At 49.7% G+C, this 10538-nt stretch overlaps 2 protein-coding genes across 2 annotated transcripts in view; one reads left to right on the top strand and one right to left on the bottom strand.

The window, feature by feature from the left end:
- Positions 1–6870: 6870 nt before the first annotated feature.
- On the bottom strand, positions 6871–10535 carry FBXO45 (F-box protein 45; the record flags this gene model as incomplete). The annotated part of the gene is made up of 3 exons (XM_057380998.1): positions 6871–7933; positions 9643–9999; positions 10281–10535. Coding segments are annotated over 3 exons (798 nt in total), but the record flags the coding sequence as incomplete, so codon positions are not given.
- The window catches only part of WDR53 (WD repeat domain 53), a 6009-nt gene continuing 5422 nt past the window's right edge, over positions 9952–10538 (top strand). Inside the window, exon 1 of the mRNA XM_057380969.1 lies at positions 9952–10013. The gene's annotated coding sequence lies outside the window, so the exon portion shown is untranslated. The remainder of the gene's footprint in view (positions 10014–10538) is intronic.

The raw sequence follows: 10538 nt of genomic DNA, 5'->3' as shown, positions 1-10538 counted from the left end.
CAGCCACAGCTTCTCTGGGCACCCTGTGCCAGGGCCTCACCACCCTCACAGCCAAGAATTTCTTCTATGTATCTCCAGGAATATCTGTCAGGAATCTCCTAGCTCYTGCCAGGTTTCCTGATGGAAAGCAGGGTTCAAAGCAAGCTTCTTTGAAGCCAGAATTAGTTCTGGGTTGTTCTGAGCAGAGCCCTGGGCTTGCTACGCACCCTTACAGCACACACAGAGGATCTGGGGCTGGGTGAGATCAGGGAGGAGGAGGGAGGCCATAACCCCYCAAACTGACCACAGGCAACAAGCCTGCAGGGATCCAGGTGAGCTGCAGCACAAACACTTAGGGAAATGATGTCTTTGGGCTTGGATAACATTTGGTCAAGGACCTAAACACCAGTTAGGAGCCCCACAGCAAGAACTTCATAGAGAATCCCACCTCTGACCCCTCAGTGCCCAAAAGGCGCCCGCTTCCTCTGTGGGACTCAGCCAAAAGGCAGGAACAGGTTTAGTGGGAAGCAAAGCCATGTTCCTGAGAGCACAGGGAAAAGGGGAGCTGCTCAGTGGCTCAGCCACAGCTCCTGCCCAGACCCTGTGCCAGGGGTGAGGCTCCACCAGTTCCCTTCCCGCAGGCAGCTCCAGCCCAGCAGCTCCACCCGCGGTCACCGCTCTTCCTCCCCAGCCCGTAAATGAGGAGGAAGCGGCTGGAGAGGGAAAGCTGCAGAGGGGATCTCATTTCCCCCTGCTCCCTCCCTGCGGCCGGGCTCCGGTGCTGCTCACAGCTGCTGTTCCCAGGCTGGGCTCCGAGGGCTCCTTGGGATCCATGAGAGCAGGGAGAACCTTTGCTGGGAGAGCAGGAGAACCCCCGGACCACATGGTGTCCAGAATGATGCTGCAGATGCTGAACCAGCAGAACCTTGTAGCTCTGAGCAGCTGGAAGCTGAGTGCATCCACTCCCTCGTGATCCAAGACAGTCCAGGTGCTCTGGAGAATGGCGTCTGCAGGAGAAGCCAGGGTCCAAAATCACAAAACACCTCTGACCTTTTGCCAAGAGTGGTTGTGGCTGCCCCTGGATCCCTGGAAGTSTTCCAGGCCAGGCTGGAYGGGCCTTGGAGCACCCTGGGATGGTGGAAGGTGTCCCTGCTAYCTCAGGGGGTRGAAATGGATGGGCTTTGAGGTCTCTTCCAACTCAAACCATCCTGTGATTCCATGATTTTCCTCCCAGATCTCCTCAAGGGCTGGAAAGCCCCACAACCAGGTTGCTTTCATCTGTTTTGGACTTTGATTGCAGTTAGACCTGAAGGGGYTGCCCAGGGTTTTCTCATAGGATTGCCAAATAAAGCATGGATAAAGTGACCTTTATTTGTACTGCCCAATAAAACAAATTATTGAAAGCAATAAACCCCCCCTGAGCCATCCACTCCAGCACATTAACCAAAGTTTTTTATCATAGAATCAGGGAATGGTTTGGGTTTGTGAGGGGACATCAAAGCCCATCCAGTGCCACCCCCCACCACAGGCAGGGACACCTTCCACTGTCCCAGGCTGCTCCAAGCCTCATCCAGCCTGGCCTTGGACACTGCCAGGGATCCAGGGGCATCCAGAGCTTCTCTGGACAACCTGTGCCAGGAGGGAACCATTTCTCCCTCATATCAAATCTAAACTTCCTCTCTGTTGGTTTTTAGCCTAAAACTCTCAAGGCTGGAGGCTGTAAGTCTCCAGAAGGAGAAGGTTTGGACAAGTCACTGCTGTGACATCATTCAGGAATGCAAATTGTGAAAAAAAAAAAAAAAGCTGTTCCCATCTGCAGCCCCACAAACTCCCTCCCTGCTGCAGTGGTGCTTCAGAGAAGTGAGTAATTCTGTCATGAGCATGTTAGGGAAGTGAAACTCTCTCAGCTCCTTGCAGAGCTCAGCGTGTCCCACCCGGCTTCCCCTCTGGCAGAAGGGCCATCATCCCTGTGCCACAGCCTGCCAGGCAGATCTCAAAGCAAATTCYTCCTACAAAATCCTCTTTTCCCAGGTTTTCAGCCATGGGCTGACATCTCTGCTTTCTAGCACCCTGCCTGAAAGAGAAGGGACAAAGCCTGAGTGTGGGCTTGGAGTTGGAGGTCAGTCTTGCACTTAGAACATCTCCCTTGGTCTTGGGTAAGAAAACAGGAAAACTGCCAGGATACATTTCTGTGGGTTTTTAAAAAAACTCTGACCTGCAATATCATCGCTGTATCCGAAACCCCATCCCTGCAGCCCCACCTGGGAGAGACTCAGAGCAGCTCCACCTCTCGCTCTGGGCCCTGAATCAGCMCAGGAGTGCAGGAGGGGGGAGGTTCAGCCAGATCAATACAGATCTCCCCTCCTGCTCTCCACGCTCCTGCCGGGAAGAGCAGCTCATGCTGCCCGTAAACAGAGCCACATCCCAGAGCTGCACAGCACAAAACCACCTGGTTTCCCTCCTGCACACCCTCCTGGGTGCCACTCATGTTCCAGCCCTGATCCAGTTCTGCTCGTGTCCATTATTTTTCCAGCAATAGATAAAATCTTAAGCTGAAGCTGAGATAAAATCTCGTGGCTGCTGCCAAAGCAAGATCCCACCCTSCAGCTCTGCTCTTGCACAAGACCCCGTGGGAGGGCTCAGGTGCCCAATGTCGGGTGGATCTGGTGTAAGGAAAAGTGGCCTCTGTCACCTGAGCACAAAAAAAACCAAACAAAAAGACACCAAAGGAACCCAAAAGGTGGTTTGGAAGTGGCAAAGGAACCCAAAAGGTGGTTTGGAAGTGGCAAAGGCTGTATAACCTGGTCTGGTGGAAGGTATCCCTGCCTGTGACGGGGTGGAGCTGGATTAATCCTTTCCAAACTGAACCAAGCTGGGATGCCATGAAAAATGTTAAACCCTGCACTACTTAAATATGATAAAGAAAACATTCTGGCCAACATCCATTTCCTTACCAACAGGCTTGTCCCCCCAGCATTTTATAAAACCACATATTGGAGCTGGAAGAGTTTATTCTCTTAAATTGCTGTTTAAAAGTGATGGGAGGTGGCTGAGTTCTCCAAAGCATGGGAAGCTCCAGATTAAAAAGCCAAAATAAACCAAGCAGACATGAAACCACTGCAGGTAGYTCACATCACACCTGCCAGTGCAGGCATGAAGGGAAAATCCATCCAATTCCTGACTTGGTAAAATTGCAGAAGAATGAACAACACTTGTAATATACAATGAGTTTTATTTAAAAATCCCTTTCCAATTACTTTGATTTTAATTCAATTGCAATGGATTTTTAAAAAATAATCTTTTGCTGATATAACTGTTCCCTCATAAATGCCTGAGGGGAAGAAAAGCAAGTCTTGGAAAAAGTGGACCTTGAACAGCAATTCTGACATTTTGTTTGAGCCTCTCAAATCCCTTTCAATCCTTTAAGGTCATCTTGGAGCTTTGGCTCAGTTTGGTGTCACTAAAAAACATTTTCTGAAATGCAAATATTTCAGGGCTCAGGGTTCAAATGCAGGAGTGAACTTTAAAAATTTCTATGTTCATCATCCACTTCTGTGGAGGGTTTTTTGTTTGGTTTGGTTTTTGGAAAGGACAGGAAGCATTTGCTAAGGGAGAAGGTTCCACATTAAAAACATTTATTGTGCTCAGCACTTGCTTTGAGCAGAAGTCAAGGCTCCCACAGCTTTGCCCTCTTGTGGGGAGATGGGAAAGTTCCTTCTGAAGTCATTCAGCATCATCCATGAGCAGGGAGAAAACCTGCTTAAGGGATGAAGTAGCAGGTCCAGCAGCACCGCAGGAAAAGCTTTGTGTTCACTCACTGCTTCATTCATTTTTCTTTCAATCACACTCCAGCACAAGGTGTGCTAMTGTCACTTACAGAGCCAAACAACCCTCTGAAAACCCACTTTGTAAATGTAGGAAGGATCTGAGTGCAGATTGCAATAATGCTGTTTTCTGTCTGCAGATTTCACTGCATGTAAGAGAAAAAATATCCACTTACACATCTAAGAGCTATTTATAACATGTACAAACTGAAATATCCACATGGAAATACATAGGTTGAGAAATGACTGAGGGCTGCTCACCTCTTAAATACTTCAGGAAAATCAGCTTTGCATGATCAGACTACGATCAGGCYCAGTGTTATTTTAACTCATCGCTGCTGTCATCAACCCTGTGAAAATGGAAGAAGGAAAAAAAAAAATAGAGGCAGCCATCTGGAAACACACCCGTGTGCTCAGGGAATTCAGAAATGTAGATCAGAGATAAGCAGGGAGAAAAGCTGCATTTCTCACCGTGGATTCCGAGGCAGGCAGGGAAGAGCACAGCCACAGCTCCGGGGCCATCTGCTCCTGCCTGGCTTTGTCACCTCAAGTGTGGCCAGGGCTGAGTGGTCTTTGCCAGGGAGAGGTGCACAAGGGGCTCCCAAAAATGTGTGCTCACTGCAGCATTTTAACTGGGATAAAAGCGTTTTCCAGGGGGAGTTTCCCACCCCATCCTGATTTATCCGTTTGTGCAGCAACACCTGAGGAGTCACACAACCGACTCTGGGTCAGCACAAGGCACCACCGAGGCCAGGAGCAGCCTCTGCCCCCAAACCAGTGCCCACACTGAACTCCTCCGAGATATGGCAGGGACAGAGGAGTGCCTGCTCAGCTCCCAACAGATTTCACAGCACACTRAAGCCACAGGAATTTTATCAATGCTCGCTTATCCCAAAATCCTGCAGGATTCTGAAGCCAAGACCTGTGAGTCTGAGTGATTTCTGTTATGGGGGCTGTAAAYATTTGATGTTCCCCCTCACCAAAGYAGTTAAACCCCTTGCCAGGGTAGGAAAAATACCCCAAACAACTGCTCAGCTGACTGTGAGGTACCTAAAAAAAAAAAGGTTAAAAGGCTAAAAAAAACCAATTCTCCCTTCTTAGCAAGCCAGCAACAAATCTCTCTGCTCCCRAAAGAGGTGTTAGCCAAGATTTACTGCTTAGAAGCAAACTCTTRGTGCAGAGAGTTTGGAAAGTGCCTCAGAGCTCACAACCACAATACTTCTTCCTAAAAGCACTGGGAAATATTGAAATCCATAGGGAAAGCTAAGGAAAACTTCAGGAAGCTGATGGGGGAAGGAGGCACCTCAGTGCATCAGCAGGGCACTGACCACACCACCCCAAATCCAGCAGTCAGGAACACCTTTCCCACAGCACCCGTTTCAGAGGATRTGATTTCCCAAGCACAGCTATCAGATCCCTCAGTTTCCAAGCCCTCCTAAACCACTCATCAGAATCTCTCTCTCTCCCAGCAGTCACACAGCAAATCACTCAGGCCCAACGCCTCCGTCCTCGTGGTGCACCAAACTGCAACGCCCTTCTTCCCATCTGTGGGATTCCGCAGGTGCCATTTCAACAATCCACACCGATGTGTCCTTCTCAATGATAGCAGAGTTTATTTTAATATTTTGTACAGCCAGCATTGGTCTCCAGGAATAAGTTATAATCTTACATAAGTGAGTCCGCCCAAACCCACCCTTAAGGAATGTTCAACTTTCAGCATTGCTAATTTAGAGGGAAATTATTTAGAGGGCAAGATGCARTCTGAAGAATGGGAATCAATCATCTGAATTTGTGATTCAAACTCCTCGGAATTCTCAGGGTTTCCTTGCCTCTAACTGGATCATGGACAATCACAGAGGTTGTGTCTTTCAGGACTGCACTGACAATACATTCATCCTGGGGACTACTTATTTATTTTCCTAAACTGGGCAGGGTTTTGTTTCCTTTATCCCCAACTTTGTGCCCCATGGTTCYGCTCTGCAGACACACTCTACAGTCCAGTACAATCAATGCCTGTAACAGATTTGTCCGGGAGGTGTTTGGATGCCTGTCCCACATCCTTTATTTGGCTGCTCTCAGCACCAACTAAAACACCTCCACTGCTCACAGCACATTCTGCCTGACGCAGCAGGAGGAACAGACCTTGATTTGCCTTTCAGCAATGAACACACAGAACAAATAAATACTTTTAAATCCTTTAAATGGCAACAACTTACAGTTCCAGGGCAGAACCTGGTGATCTACCCAGTCAACAGCACTCCAAGGCAAGGAGTGTAATACTCACCTCCTTGCATTACTCTTTGAGGAACAGGGAGGGGGATGAGCAACAGCCCAAGAGGAATTCCTCTCTCTTCCATGCTCAGAGAATTGCCAGTCTCTGACACCAAGCAACTCACATTCTCTAGCAAAAGAAAACAAAAAAAAAAACCACCAAAGAAACAAAAACAAAACAAAACAAGTTTCCTTCTCCCTCTGCAAAAAGCAGCTCTGGGAAACGCCAACCAGCACTAAACCAGAGTMATGAGCCCACCATGGGACTCACAGCTTTCCTGCCCTGTTAAAGGGCCCTCGTGGGGTGCCCTACACACCTCCCAGCCTCACAGGACAGCAGGTTCACCACAAGTCCCTCCTCACTACACCTGGCAACTTCCCAGCACACGGACACGCCTGGGGGGTCTGGATGTGGCTTTGAAAAACTGGTGCAAAGTGAAGAGCACAAACACTGCATGGGATCCAGAATCCTCATCAAAGGGATGGTAAGAGTTTTACTCGTCCTGGGCAGGTGAATGTTTGGGTACTGGGGGATTTGATTCAGTTAAGGAAGGTTCAGGCAAGCCTTAAAGCCTTATAAAGCCATTGAAGCCGAAGACAAGGTCTGGTTGCAGAAGCCCAAGTTGCTCCTTCCACATTATTTTGAGACATCTCACAACAGTGATTAGCAAAGGTAAGAATGCTTTGAAAAKGTGTTGTTTTTGAGGTGGAAAGGAAGGCAGGCTCAGTGCTGTGCTCAGCCTTCCTYGCCCAAGGGCAGCGCAAGTTCTGGTGAAAGGAAACCTGCGGGGAAAACGTTTCCTACAGAGAACAAACCTGTCACTGAAGCCATGAAAACTTTCACAGGGAACAACCCAAAGCAGCACTGCACTCCACAAGAGCATCCCAAAACAAGTCACAACAGAACTGCACTGACATGAACGCTGCACACCTGTCCCAGGTGTGTGTTCTGGTGCCAGGGAGGGGGGTGATATTTTTTCCCTTTAGGAAATTCTGTCCCAGTTAGAATAAAGCAAACCCTTTCTTTTAACTGTTCTTTTCAACGTTTTCTTTATATACAACCCTTAAAATACACTTAAAAGTAGCTGCACACGTGTTGGTATATGGTTATACCAGAGAAGGGCAGTCACACAGACCGTGCCTCTCATGACATTAAAAATTGTAAATACCCCCAGCAGCCCCACTCTGCTCCAGCCCCCACGCTGGCCCCAAGGAGGGAAGGAAGGAAGGAAGGAAGGAAGGAAGGAAGGAAGGAAGGAAGGAAGGAGGGAACAAGCAGTTTGGAAATGGGAGTCTCTCACAAAACAAGCCACTTACAAATCCCAGGTAATTTCCTCAAGCATTTTGGTATCAAGTCCTTTCCTAAATGTTTGAGGTCACACTGCCATTTTAGCAATGAAATCTGTTGCAACATGCATGTGTCAGCTTCCCACTCAACCAACTGCAGCCCTGAGGATTTTTCTGGCCTGGTAGAAAGAGGAAATGTAACACAATTTCTGAAGTACCGCTGGTCCTCCGTTTCCAAACTCCATGTGGTTCCCTCGATGGCTCTTGGACACACCCCCACACTTTTTTGTTGTTTTTTTTCCTCTAATACACATTTCCCTCTAACCAACATGCAGATTTCTCCTCCCAAACATCCACATCTCGACGTCCCAACRAAACAATCCGTGTCATCCATCCAGAGGTTTTCCCAGGTAGACCAAAGTCACTTCTGTGTTACCATACACAGCAGACACTGCTGGATACAGGCAAACTTTTGGCAGTCCTCTGAAGGCAACTCCCAAGAACTCATAGCCCCTCTCAAACGCTAATGTTTTGTCTTCCATGTCCAGGATAACTCGAATTCTTTCACCTATCTGGAAACAGAGACAGGAGGGGGAGTAAAAATAATACACAGAAAGAGTCAGCATGTTCAGATGGAGACAAAAATAACSCAAAGTGTAATGCAGCAGAGAATTTTAAAGCAAGGCTTTCCTGTGTCTCATGACTGATTGCTCTTACGATAGATTGTGATGCTTATGAGATTATGATGCTCTTAGGATGGGAATTTCTCAATTTCACCATGATCCTGGGTGCTTCTGGAGAAGGACAGCCTGTCTCCATCACTTATTTATGATRACAAACATGACCCTTCCCAAATGAACCTGTAAAGAACACTGAGAGCAGGCACTACATGGTGTGCGCTTTGAGAATACTGCAGAGCTTTGGAACCTTTGCAACGGCCTCTAAGTTACCTGAACTCTGTGTTCTGCTGCTGCTATCACTCAGCAGCAACTGCTCTGTGAGGAGCATTTGTCAAGACAATGGATTTGTTTAAGAAAGGCAARTGCCACCTACAAAAAAATCCCAGAATAGACCGATATGCAGGTGCTGTGCTGACAGAGGTGTTCCATCACCAAGGCAGAAGGAAATTCCAGYATGAAATGTTAAATGAAAACCCTAAAATAAACACACACATACACAAGTGAAACCAACACTGACCACAGCAGGAGCCTTGGATCCAGGCACGCTGGGAGCTCCCTGCATTTATCTAGCACACATTATTTCAGACATCAATAAAAKTCCCAGAGAACAGCTACAAGCACTACAGACACCACACAGACTCCTGACTCCTCTCCAGYCAGCCCCAGCATGGGCAATTTCTTCCAGCCAACATTAAAGCACACATGTGCTTCCTGTAAGTAGGTTTTCTATGAGCAGATCATTGCACATATTTTAATAAACACAAAATACACCAAAGGATCACCGATTTGAACTTTCACATGAAATTCAGGAATATCAGATACAAGTTACTACACATATCTTCACCCACGAGTGAAATRCAAACCAGTACAAAGCCACAGCACTGGAGGTTGGACTGGATKATTTTTAAAGTCCCTTTCAAGCCATTCTCTGAATATGAGATGAAAATTACAATGYATCCGCTTTAAGTTGTAACACRAGCAAATCCAGCAGCRAAAAGTCAGCACGACAAGACAAGCRCTTCTGTAAGGACAAAAAGGTGGGATGGCATCTGCTCCTTACTACCCTGAAGTTCGCTGAACATCAGATGCCAGACAAGGGATGTCACCCGCGGGAAAGCAGCCAGTGAGCAAAGCAGCAGCAATCAGCACTGCTGCAGGTTTCAGCAGTAAGACTCTCACCAAAGCACTAACTTCAGCAYACCCTGCCAGACAACAAAGGGGTACAAGCCCTCAGACGCTCACCTTGCTGTGGGGCAAGTCGCTACTTCAGAAAACTACAACAGTCTTTTCAGGTTTTATTCCAAAAAGCATCACGATGTCTACGCAGATACCCACGATACAGGTTTCACACTCAGTGTTTGAGATTAAARTGTGGAAACAAGCCAGGGTCAGGTGCACTGAACACCAGACAGGTGCAGCCTGCAGAAGCAGTAAATGAAGGGGGAGAAAGGCCCACAAGGCAGGATCATCTGCCTTCTGCAGGGAAAGCAAGACACCTTTAAGGGTCACTTCAAAGCAATTCAGCAGCCAGCCAGGACAGCGAGGGACAGCCAGCCCACCCAGCCCCGGCGCAGCGCCCAGCCCACGCCAAGCCCCCTCACCTGATACTTGGGCGCGTTATTGCACTGGGGGAAGCTGCCGTTCACCTCCCCGTTATGCAGCAAGTTATTGTCCACCAGGTTCCAGCCCCAACTCTGGTCGTCGCTGCCCAGCAGGGCCACGTAGCCCTGGCACTGCATGGCTGCGCGCTTGGTGGCGATGCCGATGACGGCCACGGTGCCCAGCGGGCCCTCCCACCACACCTCCCAGGCGTGCCGGCCCTCGCTGAAGCCGATCTTGGTGCGAGCCCCGTCCGTGCTCTGCGCGATGGGGTTGCGGTGCAGSGTGAAGCCGTTCTTCTTGATGTAGACGTTCCTCGAGCAGTCGTTGGTGCTGAAGGCGTGGTGGAAGGCACGAACCTGGGCGAGAGAAGGTGGGTGGGGGAGATGGACGGCGCTCAGAGCAGCCTGGTCTAGTGGGAGGTGGCCCTGCCCGTGGCAGCTTTAAGGTCCCTTCCAACCCCARCCATTGTGGTTCTAGGAGATAAAACCCCGTCGCGCTTTTCAGCCTCCCGCCCCCTGAGCTTCCAATGGCGGGTGGGCCGGAGGGCTGTGGGGGTGTCCCCGAGCGCCAGGGCAGGCGGTGCAGGGRTCCCGGCGGGGTGGGGGTGTCCCCGCGGGTCGGGGGGTCCCGGCCTCACCTTGCCCTTGTAGGTGGGCACGTTGCAGAGGATGTCGGTGCGCAGGGCCTCCTCGGCCAGGCAGCGGGCGGCCAGGCTGCGCCACACCTCGCTGTTCTCATCGCCGTGCAGGACGCGGTGCCACAGCTTGCAGACCAGCGCGCAGCTCCGCAGCTCCCGCAGCTCCAGGTACGAGAACACCAGCTCCAGCACCCGCCCCGGCAGCCGCCAGCCCGGCCCTCCCCACGACGCCGCGGCCGCCCCGGGGCCGGGTCCGGG

Source organism: Malurus melanocephalus, unplaced genomic scaffold (genome assembly GCF_030028575.1).
Source record: "Malurus melanocephalus ecotype Western Australia unplaced genomic scaffold, MMel_1.1 scaffold_485, whole genome shotgun sequence".
Taxonomy (NCBI): domain Eukaryota; kingdom Metazoa; phylum Chordata; class Aves; order Passeriformes; family Maluridae; genus Malurus; species Malurus melanocephalus.
Note: the sequence above shows the minus strand (reverse complement) of the source record. Positions and strands in the feature narration are given on the sequence as shown.